The 20630-nt window shown below is 44.0% G+C and overlaps 1 protein-coding gene across 4 annotated transcripts in view; it reads left to right on the top strand.

Annotated features, from left to right (window-relative positions):
* The window catches only part of LOC147100378 (beta-galactosidase-1-like protein 2), a 58027-nt gene that overhangs the window by 16709 nt on the left and 20688 nt on the right, over positions 1-20630 (top strand). For 3 of the 4 annotated variants that reach the window (XM_085968042.1, XM_085968040.1, XM_085968043.1), the window contains exons 4-13: positions 317-412; positions 2392-2500; positions 3835-3927; positions 4270-4351; positions 4994-5055; positions 8023-8104; positions 10619-10756; positions 16100-16180; positions 18060-18166; positions 20140-20286. In XM_085968042.1, coding sequence (XP_085824168.1) covers positions 317-412; positions 2392-2500; positions 3835-3927; positions 4270-4351; positions 4994-5055; positions 8023-8104; positions 10619-10756; positions 16100-16180; positions 18060-18166; positions 20140-20286 — 997 coding nt within the window. The remainder of the gene's footprint in view (positions 1-316; positions 413-2391; positions 2501-3834; positions 3928-4269; positions 4352-4993; positions 5056-8022; positions 8105-10618; positions 10757-16099; positions 16181-18059; positions 18167-20139; positions 20287-20630) is intronic. The other variant, XM_085968041.1, reaches the window with a different exon arrangement.

The raw sequence follows: 20630 nt of genomic DNA, 5'->3' as shown, positions 1-20630 counted from the left end.
AAAACGAGCATTTTTATAACTCCTTCGTGACCGTAGGATGTCCCAAAGTGCATCATGGCAAATGAAATACTTTTGAAATGTAGGCACTGTTGTAATGTAGGAAAACATGAGTTTTTATTTGTCCACTATGAAGTATATACTCTGCATGTGGACATATCCCACTTAGCTGAGCTGCGAGAATTTAGACACTGTTTGATAAGAGCCAAGGGTAAGGCGCCCTCGGTGAATGCAGGACATAGAGTTAACCTCTAAAGACACCACAAGTTCATCACTTTCTTCAAAGGTTCAACACATTGTAATATTATTTTTCTCATAGGGCGTATCTCAAATTGGCCAATGATTTGGATTTGTGGGTAATTTTGCGCCCGGGACCATACATCTGCTCGGAGTGGGACCTTGGTGGTTTACCCAGGTAAATGCAGCGGGAATCAGAAACTGAACAAAGCACAGTCTTTGTGTTTCGAATCATCCAGACTGAAGATGAAACTTAATGCAGCGTTATCTGCAGAACCTTTGCTCACATTGCTGAAAATGGGTTTGTGTTTCTCGCCATCGATGTTTGTCTCATCCTTGCTTAGCGTTGGATCTAAAAATAGGCTGCAGTGTGTTCCAGGATAAGAACATAGTGATGGGCTCAAATGGCCTCGTAAGCTGAGAGCAAAGCTTGAGTTGCTATAATTAAAGTTTATCTGACTTCTTAATGCTTTAGAAGATACCGCAGAGTGTGTACTGCATGGACATTTAGAGACTGTGTGCTAATCTTTACAAAATGTGGAGGACTGGCAGAAAGTAGCAGTGTTTGTCCAGCTGTGCTGGGCCTTGCTTCCCGCCTAAAACGTATTCACTAAACTAGCAAGAAAAGTGCTACTTTTTAAAAAGCGTTGTTAAAGGCCGTTGCAGAGAAACCCGTGCAAAAGATGAATTTGTAACTCTTGGGGCTGGATTTTCTCAATGGGGACGCATTAGGGGCGGGACTACTGCTTGTCTGGTTTCACTCCCGCCCCCAACGACGTTCGGCCAACCCACGCTATTTTCACTTGATTGATCTTGTTAATCCCGCCCTGTGGGCTCAGCCAACCAATTAAGGGAAAGCCGGTGACCGAGGACGTCAGCGTATGACGTTTCATCTATCAAAAATTTTTGACAGATGAATTGTCATCGTTTGACAGCTTTGAGAAGCTGTCACTCAAACACCGACAATCTCTGTTCTAAGGTGAGCCCTTGGACTGAAGACTCACCAAAACCCTCTCCTTGGCAGAAATCAGATGGCTCCTGCATCTGAGAATGCAGCAGCCATTCTGTCATCTCTGCCGTTGAGATGAGGCATCTCCGGATCCCCAAGGGTTGAAGCCTGCAGGAAGAAACAAAGGTAAGGAAACTCTCATACTTACCTCTCTACACTTGCACCCATCACTCACCTCTACAGCGGACCTTTTGACCCCTCTCACCCCCGCAGACCCACTGCTCGCCTCGCTGACCCTGGCGAGGTTCGCAGCCGTCGGGAAGCCTGCACTTGTGTGGGTAAAATGGGGATAAGCCTGTTAACTGTTAACAGGCAGTTAAGTGGCTGTAATCCCCTTCCCGCTTTGAGGAGACGGATCCCTGCGCGAGCCGGGGACCCACCTCCTGGGAAGATGGCACGGAGGCGGGTTGGGAGCGGGGTTGGTACCCGCTCCCAGTTTCTACCATTTTTCCGGCAGTCCTGCCTCCCCAGGGCTGGGAAAATTCCCCCCTTAGACTCGAGAGGAGTTGGTCAGCTTTGAGCAGGAAGAATTTGTGCTTTCACCACAATGACATGACTGGCGTTGGAGAAGATTTTCCTTCTTTTGATGCCTATTCGGTAAAGATATCGTACAGATAATTGCACTCGTTCAGTACACCCCACACGCGCACACCCCACGCGCGCACCACACACGTAATGTCGGGGAAGACAGCTGCACTGGACTTCTAGCAGGAATAAATAGACAGATTCTCCATTTAGCTGTACCGTAATTGGCTGTGTTGTCACTAACGGAAGCCTTAACAAAACTGACTCTAGGAGAATCGTGCTGAGCCCCAGTCATTAAAATCTGAATTTAAAAAAAATATATATATATTTTCAAGAGAAGAAAATCTAGACCTTAAGCACTTTCTTAACCATTAACATTTTTTCCACTAGTGGCATGTTGTACAGGTCAGTGACAGACAGTTCTCCACATTTGAAACCTATAATTATAAGGCAGTAATATCGGGTTTTATTCTGTTGATTGATACAGGGGAATATGACGGTTCTTCAGATTTAAACGTACCAACACTGAGGGAAAAATGAGCATTCGTTACAGGCAACTATGATCATTATTAGTTGGTTAATTAATTCCACTAAATTTGTTGTGTGATTTTTGTTCCCTGTAGTTGGCTGCTGAGAGACAAGAACATGAAACTGCGCACGACTTACTCTGGCTTTACTGATGCGGTCGATGCCTTTTTTGATGTACTCATTCCTAAAGTTGCCTCTTTTCAGGTGAGCCTGACCAGTTCATTAGTTCATGGTATTTTATGGCTCTGCAGTGTCTCTGAGAAATGCAGTTTATTTTGCAGTGCTTGGTAAGATTCCCCCATCCCCTGTATCATTTGGACTTGACAAACGCTGGTTGCTAGAGGGTTAGTTTGCCCTGATCCAGATATTTGCGATTTGTAACTTGTTGGTCAGCAGCATAAAACGTCTTCTCATGCAGACGACGTACATCTCTGACCTGGTTATCCCCCCTCCGGATTATGGCAGATATTGGCTTTATAAAGTTAATTGTGCTATGGCAGAAGCCTTGTGATGATATCCCTCATTCCCACATGATTGTAGGGCTCATTTTCCCTCCTCAGATGAAATATTTCAGCATTTAAATAGATGTGGTCTCCCCTCCCTACGGATCCACGACTCCTGAGATTAGACGATTGGGTTGATTGAGTTTTGAATCTTGCCTGCTTTCTTGGCAGAGTTGGTGTTACGAAATAAATGTACTCCTGAGATTGTTGCGGAAACACTTGGTGGGTGGGTGGGTGGGTGGGGGGGGGGGCGGAGAATAGATGTGGATACCCAGAACCATCTTTAAAGGAATGGACCATCAAACAGGCCCTAGAAAATTGGCCACAGTTACCATTCGTGGTCGATATCCAGCAATTCTTGCTGCAAGTGCGTGTGTCTGGATGTTTTCTCCCTAAATCCCTCGCCCTCTCCATCTTCTCTCCTCCAATAAGACCCTTCTTAAAACCCACCTCTTTGACCAAGCTATTGGTTGCCCCTCCAACTATCTCCTCCTTTTGGCTTGCCATCCATTTCTTTGATTTAAAAACCCAACTGATTCACTAATGTCCTTTTTAGGAAAGGAAAGCTACCTTTCTTACCCGGTCTGGCCTATGTGTGACTCCAGTCTCAAACCACCGTGGTAGTCTAGCAAGCCATTTAGTTGTACCCAACCACTATTGGTGGTTCAAGAAGGTCCACCACTATTTTCTCGGGATAAATGCCGACCTTGCCAGCGACACCCACGTAACAAAGAATGAATAGAAAATAAATAAATGTAAGTTGTCTGTTTGGTGAGGGCAGAATCAGACTTGGCTGCGACAGTGGCAGCAGATTGGTAGCTTGCTGATACTCCCTGTCTGAGCTCACAGTTGAAGAATAGCCACTTGGATGCAGTATTGGAAGGTGCCTGGTACCATGGAACCATATCCCAGTAAGATGTCAACATCTCCAGGAGTGGAGAAAATTGGCAGGAGAAGAAAGGAACAAAGGTGGGAATGTTAAATGTGAGTTTTGATCATTAAAATAGCTTCTAACCCTGGTTTCTTGATTTGTAGTACACAGAAGGAGGCCCAATCATTGCCGTACAAGTAGAAAATGAATATGGTGGCTATGACAAAGATGAGAAGTACATGGGTTATGTGCAGGAGGTAATGCTATATGCTGTTTACCTATGTGAATGAAAATAATGTACCCTAATGTAGGCCTCGCGCTGCCTGCCTAAATTTGATTCAGGTGACTTCACTCACCAGTTGTACACACATTTTGTGTCGATGCAAAACATGAAGCTTAACTCGCCACTAAGTGTGCCGTATATTTTCCAAGGACTAAATGTGAGCCTTCAGCAATATGCGTGTTTGATCCCTAAAACCATTCAAAACTGAAACAGTGACTTCTCCACATTGCATGTATTGTGCAGGCTACACATTTGAGATCCTTGTTGGCAGTTTGAATAAACCGACCCAAAGTCATTTCTGTTTTAACCCTGAAAGGCCTTGTTGAGCAGAGGGATAGTGGAATTATTGATGACTTCGGACAACAAAGACGGATTAAGGAAGGGATCAATCGCAGGAGGTACGTACCAACTCTGGGATTAGGGTGGTGAATGATTTCATGAAAATTTTAATAATTATTGCGCAGGTAATACAAGTTGAAATAAAAATCAGACTTCCACAGTTATGTATGAAACAGCTTCCGTTAATTTTGCATAAGCATTTTTCAGTTACAAACTACCAATGTTGCAAAAAGCATATGACATAGTAAACTATGACATTAACTCAAGTGCCTCATTTAAACCTGCTTTGTTCAGACATCCTGCCACTTTTTTAATAAGACTACCCAATCATGGTATGTGTGGGTCCTTATCCACCAAATTGAAAGTATGGAGACAAATGGTTATTTTGGTGTTGAAAAGTGGTGGTGGGTGTGAGAGGAAGATTGTGATGTTCAAAATGCAGCTGGATGCTATCATGGGGGAGTTAGTGTGCAAGAGGGTTGAGCTTCATTGGGCTTAATGGCCTTTCTCATCCTTGACTCGTCTTGCGTCTTATGCTCCAGACTGTAGCGTTACCTTCCCTTGCCTAGAGAAGCACATGTTATACACATGGAAATTTTTTCCAATATACAGTATTGTTACCCTGTATAGTGAGGTGACAAAGTGAATTTCCTGTTTGTGTGAATGTATTGGATTGCTAATCCATTTTAATACACTTACAGCTTTACCAACCATCAACTTTCAGAAGCTGGATTCTGGACTACTACTTCTGAAAAATCTAAAAGTAAGATTTGTTTATATATATTCTTGTTCACTTGGTTAAAAGATTCATTTGTGGCAAGGTCCTATAATGCCCCTAACACTCAGAACTTATCCTTGCATCCTCTCCAATCCATCGTTAAAAAGAAAAAGGCAACTTGATAGTTTCTGAGTTCAGGGACACTGAGACATCAGGTTTCAGCGCTCCGCGGCGGCTCCTGGTACAGAGACATCAGGTTTCAGCGCTCCGCGGCGGCTCCTGGTACAGAGACATCAGGTTTCAGCGCTCCGCGGCGGCTCCTGGTACAGAGACATCAGGTTTCAGCGCTCCGCGGCGGCTCCTGGTACAGAGACATCAGGTTTCAGCGCTCCGCGGCGGCTCCTGGTACAGAGACATCAGGTTTCAGCGCTCCGCGGCGGCTCCTGGTACAGAGACATCAGGTTTCAGCGCTCCGCGGCGGCTCCTGGTACAGAGACATCAGGTTTCAGCGCTCCGCAGCGGCTCCTGGTACCTCTCCAGTTCAGTGCTTTTCAAGGGCTGGCCGAGGTGCTGGCAGTAGGGTCTGAGTACCAAAGCAGAATGTTTAGTGTTTGTGAACTGGCCTTGGAAACAACATGCAAAGGGCACGTGCAATTGGAAGATTATCCAATTAGTGCTGTTGGAGTAAATACTTGAAGATAAGGCTGTTCCAGGGTCTTTTCCCAGACTATTCCTTTAATTTGGAAACTGTATTTGTAACATAAATGGAAGGTATTAAAGTACATGTCCTGAGGCCCATGCTGTGTTGGTCATTGTGCTCGAAGCAGGATACGATCACGACATTATAGGTAAAAAGTGTTAGATCAAGTTAAAACTGGTTATTTTAACCCGGTATAGCTCATTGGTGCGACCACATTTAGAAAATGTTTGGCACCCTACAATCACAAATAATTTGATGCATTGGAAAGGGTTTAGAGAAGAGCAGCAAGGATGATCGCAGATTGGCAGGGGATATGGTCCCGGCTTTTTAAATTCTTTAAGGAATGGATTAACATCGATGCAACTAGGTTATTCGGTTTGGGCTGTGAGTATAGATGCTAAGTATAAAATTAATGAGCCTCAATCATGACTCGAAATCAAAAGGATTTTCTTAAGTTCAACGCCTTTAAAAAGGAGTAGAGTGAATATCAGTGTAAGGACGGAGATTGAGAATTATACAAATAACCCACAATTTCAAATGATCTAATGCTTTGTGGAACATGATTCCTGGGCTGCTGAAACCAAGGAAATAGAAACATAGAAAACTAGGCGCAGGAGTAGGCCATTCGGCCCTTCGAGCCTACTCTGCCGTTCAATATGATCATGGCTGATCCTCTATCTCAATACCATATTCCCGCTCTCTCCCCATACCCCTTGATGCCTTTTGTGTCTAGAAATCTATCTATCTCCTTCTTAAATATATTCAGTGACTTGGCCTCCACAGCCCTTCTGTGGTAGAGAATTCCACAGGTTCACCACCCTCTGAGTGAAGAAATGTCTCCTCCTCTCAGTCCTTAAATGTCCTACCCCGTATCCTGAGATTGTGACCCCTCGTTCTAGACCCCCCCAGCCAGGGGAAACATCCTCCCTGCATCCAGTCTGTCTAGCCCTGTCAGAATTTTATACATTTCAATGAGATCCCCTCTCATTCTTCTAAACTCTAGTGAATACAGGCCTAGTAAATACCTTACTAAGGAAGGCAACTGGTGAAGGCTGAAGAATGTAGAGAGATATTTTTAAGTGTTGCTTGACTTATCTCTAAGGCACCAGGAGCTCAAATGGGTTGTCCGTGGTCTGCAGGAGTTTGGTGGTCGAATGGCATTTTGTCGTTCCACACTTTCCTCTCTCGTCTATTTAGGCTATGCAAATTCCTTGAAATTAAAATCTGAGAGAAACCGTACACGCTGATGTACTGTAAAACAAAAAGTCAAAAACCCTGCAGATGTGATGCCCTTCCATTCTCACTGAGGGTTCAGATGTCAGCGATGTGATTTCCTGCCAGTGAAGGTTTCCAAACCTCGACTGAGAACATTTGTAGGTCTGAAGCAACCTCCTCTGAGCAGAGGCTTTAACCGTTCAAACTCCGAGCGTCCCAACAGCCAAGGAGTCAGCAATAGCACAGCTAGGTGCAACATTAAACTACAGAACCTGGAGGGTCCAGGCTGGATTCTTGGTTTGCATTGATCTCGGCCAGGCCGTGCTAGGGATGCTGCAGTTAGCCTCAGAGCCTTGGGCTAGGAAGGGTAGAAAAAAATCTGCGACTGATTGCTATCCAGGGAGGTGAGTGCGAGTGTCCACTGTTTGGGTTTGGTTCTGATGCCTTCTACAGTCAAATAGTGTGTCAGTATTCACTGTTTAAGCTGACAAGTGAAAAATAGCCAGTGGGACGAGGTACCACAGAGCAGTCAGCATTATGGAAACGCACCTCGCCAGAGAATCGGCACCTTCAAGAAAGGAAGAGAGAAAGGGGAAGAAGATTGAATGTTGTTAATAATTGTGGAAAGAAAACGTCACAATCTGTGACTAGTTGCCAGTAAATCTCTTAGTTGAGGCTCTCTCTCTCTCTGGGAGAACTCTCTTTTGTATACAGGAATTTTTTTTATCCAGCATGGACGGGACCGACGTGGTGCCGGTTCATCAAAAATTCCGGCTAACCGAAAGCTATAGTAATAGATACGGAGCTGACAGCTCCGTATAAAGCAACAAACCCTGTGGTTCAAAACAATGGCCACAAGTTGGAAGCGTCTCTGTAGCTTAGCAACAGCTGCAGCCGCACCCTTGCACAGCAACACATGGAGGAAGGCAAGTAATAAAAGTTACCTGAACCTACTTCTGAATTTTGCCGGTTAACCGAGATTTAGGTGCCGGTAAATCGAAAGTTTCCTGTATTATAACTTATGAATTGGACGCATTAAGTGAAACCCATGAATTACTCCACTATCATTTACCCAGTCGTTTTTCCTCCATTTTTAGTCCGGCAAACCTAAGATGGTAATGGAGTACTGGACTGGCTGGTTTGATCACTGGGGCGACAGTCATCACGTCTATCAGGAAGGTATGTGCATTTGGTTGAGCATTTTTTACATATCATTTTGTCTTTTTTTCCTTTCGTTGGTCTCATTTTAGCAAATGATTTATTCTGCCCCTTCAAATATGTGCACTAAGTATTGCGAAGGTGGGAGTTGCTGAGTGCAGTTTATTGTTGATCTTGCTGGGTTTTATTTTTGTGAGTTTTGTGTTGGCCTATTTGGCATAATAATAAAGCCTATGCCTGGTAATGTTACTGGCAGATTGCAAACTAGTCACGGAAATTAAAATGTGTGACATTGGCTCTTGGCTCCCCCTTGTGAAAATGTCTTATTTTACAGTCGCCAAGAACACGATTACAATGAGATTTTACCCAAACCTTTACAACAGGGATAAATATTGGCCAGGACACTGGGGAGAGAACTCCCCTGCTCTTCAACATAGTGCCATGGGATCTTTTACGTCCACCTGAGAGAGCAGACGGGGCCTCGGTACAACGTCTCATCCGAAAGATGGCACCGTCGACAGTGCAGCACTCCCTCAGTACCGCACTGGAGTGTCGGCCTTTATTATGTGCTCAAGTCTTTGGCGTAGACTTGGGACAGACCAGGGACTGAACCTGGGTCTCTATGGGTCACTACTATCTCAACAAGTTGAGCTATTGGGGAATTGTTTTTAATTTTTCAAATAAAATCTGTCCGAGTAGAATTTTAGACTTTTATAGCCCAGAAGGAGGCAGTTCGGCCTGTCCTGCCTGTGCTGGCTCTCTGAAAGCGCGCTCCAACTATTCCCATTCCTCTGCTCTTGCCCTGTAGCCTTTAAAATGCTTCTTTGTCAAATATTTATCCTCTTCCCTTGCAAAAGCTTTTATGGATTCTGCTATCCCGCCCCCCCCCCCCCCACACTTTTCTGGTCAGGCGATCCATCTCCTAACCCACCTCTGCTTAAATAAAATTTCTCCCTACCTCCCCCTTCATTTTTCTGGTGGTGATCTTAGATACCCTCTAGTTACCAGCAAATTGTTAATTTGCTTCTCAGAATTTCTTTATCCTGCGAGTCTTGAACCGTAGTCTAGGGGTATTTACGAGGAACAGCAAGTACTTGCTGCAAGGTAGAATGACGGCTGCTTGTATTTGACATAAAAACAAAATGCTGGAAATACTCCGCAGGTCAGGCAGCCTCCGTGGAGAGAGAAACAGAGCGAACCTTTCAGGTCGAAGACCTTTCGCCCGAACTGGAAAAAGTTTTGAGATGTAACAGATTTTAAGCAAGTGCAGGGCAGGGAAAGGGGGGAGGGGAGCAAAGAACAAAAGGGAGGGTCTGTGATAGGGTGAAAGGCAGGAGAGATTAAAGACAAAAGGGCTGATGGTACAAGGCAAAAGGAGGTGGTAATGGGACAGATAAAGAAACAAAAGATGGGTCTAGAAGAGGTGTAAATGGGAATGGCAGAATCATCAACAGCTGCCATCTGGAAAAAAATAGGGGCAGAGGTTATAGTCTGAAATTGTTGAACTCGATGTTGAGTCCAGAAGGCTGTAAATTGCCTAATCGAAAGATGAGGTGCTGTTCCTCGAGCTTACATTGAGCTTCATTGGAACAATGTAAGAGGCTGAGGACAGAGAGGTCAGTGTGGGAGTGGAGCGGAGAATTAAAGCGACAGGCGACCGGAAGCTCGGGGTCACGCTTACGGACTGAACGGAGGTGTTCCGCAAAGCGGTCACCCGCTCTGCGTTTGGTCTCCCCAATGTAGAGGAGACCGCATCGTGAGCAGCCAATACAGTATATTAAATTGCAAGAAGTACAAGTAAATCGCTGTTTCACCTGGAAGGCGTGTTTGGGGCCCTGGATAGTGGGAAGAGAGGAGGTAAAAGGGCATGTGTTGCATCTCCTGCGCTTGCACGGGAAGGTGTCGGGCAAAGAGGAGAGGGTGTTGGGGGTGATTGAGGAGTGGGCCAGGGTCCAGCATCCGCAGTATTTTGCTTTTGTATTGGTGCTTGTATTTGATGTTTGGTGAAATATCCAGTCATTGTAGTAATGCTGTCTGCAGGTAGTGGTTAGGTGACACCAAGATTTATGTGTTTGAAACGTGTAGATTGTGGGGGAAAATGAAGGCTGAGACACAGAAACAATTGCATGATCTTGAAGTCCTAGGAAAGAATGATCGAGTGCGCAGACATGCAATGAATCTCGGAAGATCGTGTGTTTATTTATAGCTTGGGAGGAATAAATGAGGACGGTTAAGAGGAGCATCGATCATAGTAGTATAGGTAAAATAGGGAAAGGTTACAACAGAAAGAGGCAATGGTGGAGGTGGATCTCCTGGCAATAATACAAGCATCAGTCTGCCTGCACTACTTTTCCATACAGACGTAAGCCTTGTACTTCAGTAGATCTGTGTATGTTTTTCTGTTAAGTTTCTCATACTTGTGGTTGTGTTTTGCAAAGCCACTATGTACTTTAGGAAAAGATTGTATTTTAGCCTTGACAGATACATTTCTTCTTATCTCACTCGGTGAGGATGTTACATTGATTTCTCCCATAGGACTATCCAGTACCATTGCAGCACTTTTAAACAAAGGCGTTTCTATCAATCTCTACATGTTTCACGGAGGAACGAACTTTGGCTTTATGAATGGTGCTCAGGACTTTGGCACCTATATTGCTGATGTCACCAGCTATGGTGAGTACACGAGAAAGAACCTAAGAAATAGGAGCAGGAGTAGGCCATTCGGCCCTTCGAGCCTGCTCCGCCATTCGTAAGATCAACACTTGAGGTGTTGCCAGATTTCCTCAATGGTTTGGTAACTTCATTTTAGGAAGTCAAAAGTCTTAACAGGATTCTTTAAGCAAATCGGGGAAGTCAATCCTGTTTGGCTTCGGAGCTGGATGCTGCACAGGCAAATACTTTCAGCTTGCTTTCGGTTTCTCCATATACTGTAATGAGCGTTATTAGAACAGGACCACTTTTCAATTGGCTTGAATGGGGAAGATCAGACAACCAGAAACCATTTGTCGAAATGCCTGCAATGAAAACAAAAGTTGCTCCACGATTTTTAAAGCATCTCTTTGCACTGATCGCAACAGTAGTCACACCCGAGACCTCCCCCGCGCCCCCCCCGGCCCCCCTGACCTGTGTCACGTTGGGCAGTGCATTCAGCTACTTGGCCAGCAGGCGAGCCCTTTCCTCAGAACATGAAAGCAAAATGAAAAAAACGTGAGAATCGAGCATCTTGTCCGTACATAATGAATCCACAGATGGAAATATTTTCCATTGTTAAGTAAAGTTGGGCAACAGGAGAGGTTTTAATTCCCTCAAGTAGCGCGCTCCTGAATGCCTTTGTGCAAACTTCCTTTGTACATTATTTGATAGTCATTCATGATTGTCTTAAATTAAAATAGTAACAAAGGAATTTTACACAGGTACATTAAACAATGCCCCATCAGGGGAAATTAAACCCTAAAGCATTTGTAAAAATTGTTGGAATTGATCACATTCTCTGACAAGAAGGTGCCTGGGATCCATTTGACCATCTGTAGTTTGCATGATAGTTTGATGGTCAAATGCATTTAAACTAGTATGGCAGGGGGCTAGAAACCTATGTAGTGAAATAGAGGAAAGTGAAAGGCAGACAGAAATAAATGGTAAAGGGGTGAGGAACAAAAAACAAAGGGCCAAACTAATTCATAAAAAATGTGAGCATAAAAAAAGCCTGAGGGTTTTATACCTTAATGCGAGAAGCATCAGGAACAAGGTAGATGAATTAGCTGTGGAAATAGAGGTTAATAATTATGATCTAATTGGGATTACGGAAACATGGTTGCAGGGTGAGCAGGGCTGGGAGCTTAACATACAGGGGTATTCAGTATTTAGGAAGGATCGACAAAAAAGAAAGGGAGGAGGGGTAGCATTGCTAGTAAAAGAGGGGATAAATGCAATTGAAAGGAAGGATATTAACTCAGTTAATACAGAATCTATATGGGTGGAGCTAAGAAATAGCGAGGGGCGAAAAACATTAATAGGAGTGGTATATAGGCCTCCAAATAGTAAAATAGAGGTTAGGGAGGGCATCACGAGGGAAATTAGAGAAGCGTGCAATAAGAGCACAGCTGTCATCATAGGTGACTTTAACTTACATATAGATTGGACTAGCCTAATCAGTAAAAATAATGAGGAGGAGGAATTCCTTGAGTGTTTAAGGGATGGTTATCTGGATCAATATGTCGAGGAACCAACTCGGGAACAGGCTATATTGGACTGGGTACTGTGCAATGAGAAGGGACTAATCAGTAATCTTGTTGTACGGGGACCCTTGGGTCAGAGCGATCATAACATGATCGATTTCTCACTCGAAATGGAGAGCGAAGAAATTGACTCAGAGACTAAGGTCCTGAATTTAAACAAGGGGAATTATGATGCCATGAGACGGGAACTGAGTAGGTCTGATTGGACAACGTTCCTGAGAGGACTGGAGGTAGATAAACAATGGCAAACATTTAAAGATAGAATGACAAAATTGCAAAAATTGTTTATACCAATCTGGCATAAAAGGAAATCTAAAAAGGTGACTCAACCGTGGATAACAGGGGAAATTAGAGACAGCATAAAATCCAAAGATAGGGCGTATAAAATAGCCAAAAAAAGCGCCAGAGCGGAAGATTGGGAACAGTTTAAGATAGAGCAAAGGAGGGCAAAGGGCATGATCAAGAGGGGCAAAATAGCTTACGAAAACAAGCTGGCGGAAAATATAAAAACTAACTCCAAAAGCTTTTATAAATATATCAAAAGGAAAAGACTGGTGAAAACCAAAGTTGGTCCATTGCAGTCAGATACGGGGGAATATATAATGGGAAATAAGGAAATGGCAGATCAACTAAATGCATACTTTGGGTCAGTCTTTACGAAGGAAGACACAAAAAACCTCCCTGGGATATCGGGAAAAATAGGGACATTGGCAAAGGAGGAACTGACGCAAATCAATATCTCTAAGGATATGGTGTTAAGGAAGCTAAAGGGATTGAAGGTGGACAAATCCCCAGGGCCTGATAACATGCATCCTAGGGTACTGAAGGAGGTGGCCCTAGAGATAGCGGATGCACTAAGGATGATTTTTCAGAATTCATTAGACTCGGGAACAGTGCCGATGGATTGGAGGGTAGCTAACGTTACCCCACTATTCAAAAAGGGGGGTAGGGAAAAAGCAGGTAATTACAGACCTGTAAGCCTTACATCAGTTGTGGGCAAAATGCTGGAGTCCATCATTAAGGATGAAATAGCGGAGCACTTAGCAAATGGGGACAGGATAGGACAGAGTCAACATGGATTTACAAAGGGTAAATCGTGCTTGACTAATCTATTGGAATTTTTTGAGGGAGTAACTGGTAGAATAGATGGGGGAGAGCCAGTAGATGTGGTGTACCTGGACTTCCAAAAGGCCTTCGATAAGGTCCCACATAAAAGATTAGCATGGAAAATTGAGGCTCATGGGATAAAGGGGAAAGTTTTGGCGTGGATAGGGAACTGGCTGTCAGATAGAAAACAGAGAGTTGGAATAAACGGCTCATTTTCTGAATGGCAGGCAGTAACAAGTGGGGTACCACAGGGATCTGTCCTGGGCCCCCAGCTGTTCACAATTTACATTAATGACCTGGATCAGGGAGTCGGATGCAGCATTTCCAAATTTGCAGACGACACTAAACTAGGAGGTGGGGTGGGCTCAGAGGAAGAGACCAGGAAGCTCCAGAGCGATTTGGACAGACTGGGCGATTGGGCGGATAAATGGCAGATGCACTATAATGTGGACAAGTGCGAAGTTATCCACCTTGGGTGCAGGAACGGGAGGGCAAATTATTATTTAAATGGCAATAGATTGGGAGAGGGGGAAGTACAGAGAGACCTGGGTGTTCTTGTACACCAGTCACTGAAGGCGAGCATGCAGGTGCAACAGGCGGTCAAGAAGGCAAACGGTATGCTGGCCTTCATAGCAAAAGGGTTAGAATACAGGAACAGGGATACCTTGCTGCAGCTGTACAGGGCACTGGTGAGACCACACCTCGAGTACTGTGTACAGTTTTGGTCGCCTCATCTGAGGAAGGATGTTCTTGCCATGGAGGGGGTGCAGCGGCGATTCACCAGGCTGATACCAGGAATGGCGGGAATGACCTATGAGGAGAGACTATGTAGTTTAGGGATGTACACACTGGAGTTTAGAAGATTGAGAGGGGACCTCATAGAAGTGTATAAAATTCTGACAGGTCTAGACAGACTGGATGCAGAAGGAATGTTTCCCTTGGCGGGTGAGAACAGAACTAGAGGACATAATTTAAGGATAAGGGCTAAACCATTTAGGACAGAGATGAGGGGGAATTTCTTCACTCAGAGAGTGGTGAACCTGTGGAACTCATTGCCACAGAGGGCAGTGTACGCCAGCTCATTAAATATATTTAAGAGGGAATTAGATATATTTCTACGGGCAAAAGGGGTTAAGGGTTACGGAGAGAAGGCGGGGACGGGATACTGAATTAAAGGATCAGCCATGATCTCATTAAATGGCGGAGCAGGCACGAAGGGCCGAATGGCCTACTCCTGCTCCTATCTTCTATGTATCTATGTATCTATGACCTCTTCTGGGCTCTAAAGAAATCTAAATTCAAAATGGAAAATGCTGGAAAAGCCCAGCAGGTGAATCACCGTCTGGAAAAGTAAAGATGTCTTAGATGGAGATCTTTCATCAGCCCTCTACAGTAAGACAGGGGAGCCCCTTTACAGGAGTGAGCAAAACAAAGAGGGGAGGCGAGAATAAGAGACAAAAGATTAGTGTACATATATGCTAACTAATATTACAAAGAGGCAACTGATACGTTTGATAGCTGTAAGCAGATTTATATTTAAAAAAAACGGTGCAAGATCATGTGTGATAAAGAAAGATCAGCTGTCAGCCTGTGGAAAAAGGCATTAGAGAAATGAAAAATGACTAAAATATCTCCAGAGTGAAAGAGAACATGTGGGGGTGGAATGAACAGGTGACTCTTGACATGAAAGTCAGGTAAACAAGTTTTTCCTTTTTGTTTCTAATGAATGATTGTCTATCCTGAGAGGCCAGTGTCTGAAATTATTTTGGGAATCTTGCCATGTTTAGCCTCAGTCAGGTGACCTATTTGGCAGGTTCATCTGCAGCAGGCTGTTCTACATTTGAGTACGGATCAGTGTCCTTTGTTCTGCTGGCTCCTGCTCTTGAACACGCTGGTCAGAGCCTTTGATTTGCATTCGCGTATCATCATCATCATCCAGGAAATGGGAAGGATGCTGGGGCCTGATCAGAAGAATGTCAGATGGACCTACCACATAGGTTGTTGGAGTGGACCTTCAGGTCTGCTGAGCCTGCTTTCAGATCGGCACCAATTGAAGCATCTTCTATCCAGTGCAACAACTTGCATTTATATAGCGCCTTTAACTTCGTAAAATGTCTCACGGTGCTTCACAGCTGTGTTATCCAACAAAACTTGACACTGAATAAGGAAATATTAGGAGAGGTGTCCAAAAGCTTGGTTAAAGAGGTAGGTTTTAAGGAGCGTCTTAAAGGAGGAGAGAGAGGCAGAGAGGTTTAGGGAGGGAATTCCAGAGCTTCGGCCCTAGGCAGCTGAAGGCACGGCCACCAATGGTGGAGTGATGTAAATCGGGGATGCTCAAGAATTAGGCAAGAATGCTTAAAATTATCTTTTGTAAATTGTCTTTTTTGAGGTTTGAGGGAGTGCTTTTAACCTAACGTGCACTCCACCCCCAAACTGGCGTTTACTTCTAGATTTTAATTGTGGGTTCTTTCTTCCTTCAGTCAAATGAGATGTTTATAGTTGCATTTCACAATTCTGTAGTTGAGCTCCATGCTGTACTGAATAGCCTCGATCGTTAATTAATCTGCAACTAACTGGCTGACACAGGTCAGATTTCACTTGTGGTTTCTTTAAGTACTGAATACCTATCAGTTGATAATTTTGCATTCAGCTTAATATTGTTCCTGTATGCCAGATTACGATGCACCCTTGTCAGAAGCAGGAGATTACACAAAGAAATACTTTGAAATTCGGGAGCTCTACAGCAAGTTCTTGGGTAAATACACTTTACTTTTGTGAATTTTGCACTATTTGTTGTGAAAACAAAGTCCACAAATTTGCTTGTCCAACTGTCTAGGCATGGAAATTGAAAGGGTGAAATGCAATGTTACCGGTAATTAATTTTTTTTGTGCACGGCCCCTTTAATGGGCTGCGAGGCACATTCAGATTATCGCGCACACGTGTTTTCTTACATTGAAAAGCCGGTGAGCAGCCTGTGCGGGACCTCCAGACCGCTGTGCAGCCGCACAGCTTAGCAGGAACAGTGGTGAAGTTGTCCCTTGGCTCCCTTCTGCCATAACTTGTTTAACCTCCCCTCTTTGTATTGCGTGAGTAGAACGTAATATGAATAGTCATATATGAATAGAGGTATGGTAGCATAGTCGTTCTGTTACTGGAGTAGTAATCCAGAGGCATGAGTTCAATTAAATAAATAAATCTGGAATTTAAAAAAATTGTCGTAAAAATCCATCTGGTTCACTAATGTCCTTTTTAGGGAAGGAAATCTGTCATCCTTACCCGGTCTGGCCTATATGTGACTTCAGACCCACAGCAATGTGGATGACTCTTAACTGCCCTCTGAAATGGCCTAGCAAGCTACTCGGTTGTATAAGGCGGCCCACCACCACCTTTTCGAGGGCAATTAGGGATGGCCAATAAATGCTGGCCGTGCCAGCGACGCCCACATCCCGTGAATGAATTAAAAAAAGTCAGACAGAAAACGCACAACCTGCTTTCTGAAAGCATGGCGATTTCTGTTAGGATATCCGTCTGACTGCCTGTCTCTGTAAACCTTAACTTTGAAGTTTGTTACTTTAAAAACGTGTTTCATTAGGTGACTGCGAGCTGTGTCTGAATCATGGTCAGACTGATGCGAGTAAAGTACCCAATGCACAAAGTGCCCATAATTTATCATTGGATTTGTGATTACAGATTGGGCAGGTTTCCTGGGTGGCTGGTGTGAGAAAGGTTGCACTGGGAGGGAAAATTTGGATTTAAGACATATTGTGTGAGGAGCTTTACTCTGCAATTAATCTCTGCCATAGCTGGCTTTGGAATGATTGATGATCGCAACCCTCTGCCCTCTCCTATTCCACCCATGCCACAGTTTAACACTGCATCATCCTCGCATTGCAATTTCTCACGCATTTTGAATGTATGGTTTTAGGAATTTAAATTCGAGGTGGTGGATTTAATCTGGGGTCACGTGCCATAAGCATGACTGCCAGTTAAAATAATCAATTCAAACAACAATTTGGAAAGAAAGAAAATAAAGATTTGCATTTATATCACGCCTTTCATGACCACTGGACATTCCAAAGCGCCTTGCAGTCAATGAAGTACTTTTTGGAGTGTAGTCACTGCTGTAATGTAGGAAATGCCGCAGCCAATTTGCACACAGTAAGCTCCCACAAATAGCAATGTAATAATGACCAGACAATCTGTGATGTTGATTCAGGGGGGAAAATATTGGCCAGGACACCGGGGAGAACTCCCCTGATCCTCTTCAAAATAGTGCCTTGGGATCTTTTACATCCACCTGAGAGAGCAGACGGGGCCTCGGTTTAACGTCTCATCTGAAAAACGACACCTCCGACAGTGCGGCACTCCCTCAGTACTGCACTGGAGTGTCAGCCTAGATTTTTTGTGCTCTAGTCTCTGGAGTGGGACTTGAACCCACAACCTTCTGACTCAAGAGACGAGTGTGCTACCCACTGAGCTATGGCTCTCGCAAAAAGTCAAGAGCCAAACTCATTTCATACAAAAAAATGTTATTACTGCCGTTCTTCACCCTAGCCCCAAAATGTGTTTATTCATTTTATTAAATCGCAAGTAGTGTTTAAAAATTAGGCTAATTTTTTTCACTCTGTTGCAGATCAAGAATTACCTCAACAACCTGTTCAAATGTATAAAGCGAAATACATCACTATTCATCCAAAGGAATACATTCCTTTGTGGGAAGCGCTCCATCAATTAGAAAAGGTACTTTAGTGACTACGACTTACTGTGTATCTGTCCGGGCAAGTTATACACTGGAGGTGAGTGAAGCTGGTACAATTTTGATTCACTTGAAAAGGGTCAGGAAATCTGAATCCTGATCACAAGCATACAGCATTTAGAAATCACTATCGTGGCGGTCACCTCCCAGCAAGGTCTTATTACAAAGTGACTGGATTTTCTCCCACGTAATAGGGTAGGACTTTCAATCTGGGAGTTCAAAATATGAATACTTAATGCACTTGGAAACATAGAAAACATAGAAAAATAGGAGCAGGAGTAGGCCATTCGGCCCTTCGAGCCTTAATTCAATATGATCATGGTTGATCCTCTATCTCAATAACATATTTCCACTCTCTTCCCCATACCCCTTGATGCCTTTTGTGTCTAGAAATCTATCTATCTCCTCCTTTAAATATATTCAGTGACTTGGCCTCCACAGCCTTCTGTGGTAGAGAATTCCACAGGTTCACCACCCTCTGAGTGAAGAAATTTTGCCTCCTCTCAGTCCTAAATGTCCTACCCCGTATCCTGAGACTCTGATCACTCGTTCTAGACCCCCCAGCCAGGGGACACATCCTCCCTGCATCCAGTCTGTCTAGCCCTGTCAGAATTTTATATGTTTCAATGAGATCCCCTCTCATTCTTCTGAACTCTAGTGAATACAGGCCTAGCTGCACTGCATTGCTATGCGTGTTATTGGTACACAGATGTTAACCTGTTTTAAAATGAACACCTACGGTAACCAATCAGTAGTTCTACCCAAGCGAGTCCTCCGTATCGCTCATTTCTTCAGGAGGATGCACCAAGCAGAGACCTGGCATTATCCTAATGAGTGTACAGTAACATCTGAAGGCAAGTAACCTCAGCCCATTCTTGCCCACCTCCCAGGAGCTGCTTGCAAGGCATTGTTGCAGAAGCCAGGTGTATACTAGCTCTCGGCTGAGGAACGGTTTGTGGGGGGAACTAAAAACGCGAGGTAAAGTAAATGAGGGAAGAGAGTCCGATACCTCCTAGCTTAAATTGTGGAAAATGAGACCACCTGATCAGCTTGGCATGGCCTCAATGCCTGAGGTTTCTAATGTCAGGAGATCCACAAATTCATTGTTTTAAGAAAAAATAAAATGCAAACGTTTAGATTTTCTCCACAGCAGATGAATTCCCCAGTGCGGGGTCGATTCTGATTTTCTATCCAGTACAGTAGCATTTGTCCCACAATCCAATAGTTAATTGACCACAATGTTCATTTTCTTGCACGTTTTAAATTTCAAAGTTATTTGAATGGACTGAATGTGTATTGTGGATTTACCTGAACCAGTGATAGTGCAGTGAGCCGGTTGATGTTCCTTCCTTTGTGAGTGCTGTGCCTGAGGTTTGAATTCATCAGAACATAATGTGTTTACCAGCAATAAATTCTGTTTTATTGATTGTAATGCCACTCCCTACTAATTCCTATCCCGTGCTTTCCATTGCTGATATCTGTCTGTGGCACTCCCCACCTTCCCGATTTAGAAATGTGTTTAGGTCTTCTCTACTGGTACTGGCTTGCTAGACTACTTCTGAGCGCACAAGTGCGCAAGCACGTAGTGCAAGTAATGCGCTTTTAAAGTTTTCATGGTCATTATATCTGGGGCTAGCTGACAAATGACCAGATTTATTGAATTGACTTTAATTTTCCATGGTGGGATTTGAACTGGCAACCTTCGCCACCGCACACGTTCTGGTCCGTTTGCCTTGCTACTACAGCAAGAGGTGCCTTAACACCCAAGGTCATCGGGTCGAACTCGAAAAGTTTCTTGACTCTAGCTCTGCTCGAGGTTTCCAAATGCTAAGCCTGAACGTGCTGTGGATGGGTTTACTGGGTCTCTCTTGGGATCAAGTGGCAGACATAGTTTGAACAATGCCCAAATGTTTGAAGTTATTACAGAAGTAACACGTCCCACTGTCTTCTTTTGTAGCCAATTGAAAGTGAAAGACCTATTAATATGGAAAACCTGCCGATCAACAATGGCAGTGGGCAAGCCTATGGGTACACGCTATATAACACGGTAATAAATAGTGGAGGAGTACTTCGCTCGGAGCAGAATGTGCGTGACAGAGCACAGGTAAACGAGCAGTCTGTTTTTATATAGTTTGGTTGAATGTTTATACTTGTCCAAGGTGATGGATGTCAGTGCTGAGGAAGATCTACTTTTCAGCACTTGGTATCTTGCACACACGCAAATCAGGTGGAGGAGGAAGAGAACAGTGGGGACAGAGGTCGTGCATATATTAAGGCATCACTCCACTGGAGGACCTCTGAGCACGTGTTGCTTGCGTTCAAAATAAAAAATGCAGCCACATTTTGAAGTTGGCATATTTCCTTTGCTTGTTGATCGCCCTGCTATCGATTGCAGTAGGGAAGTGGTCCACGTGCAATTTAACAGCCACCTCCACTAAATTTAGCAAC

The sequence above is a fragment of the Somniosus microcephalus genome, chromosome 26 (assembly GCF_052327205.1).
Source record: "Somniosus microcephalus isolate GS21.2 chromosome 26, FLI_Smic_1.0, whole genome shotgun sequence".
NCBI lineage: Eukaryota > Metazoa > Chordata > Chondrichthyes > Squaliformes > Somniosidae > Somniosus > Somniosus microcephalus.
The sequence above is the reverse complement of the archived record's forward strand: the minus strand, read 5'-3'. Positions and strand labels throughout refer to the sequence as shown.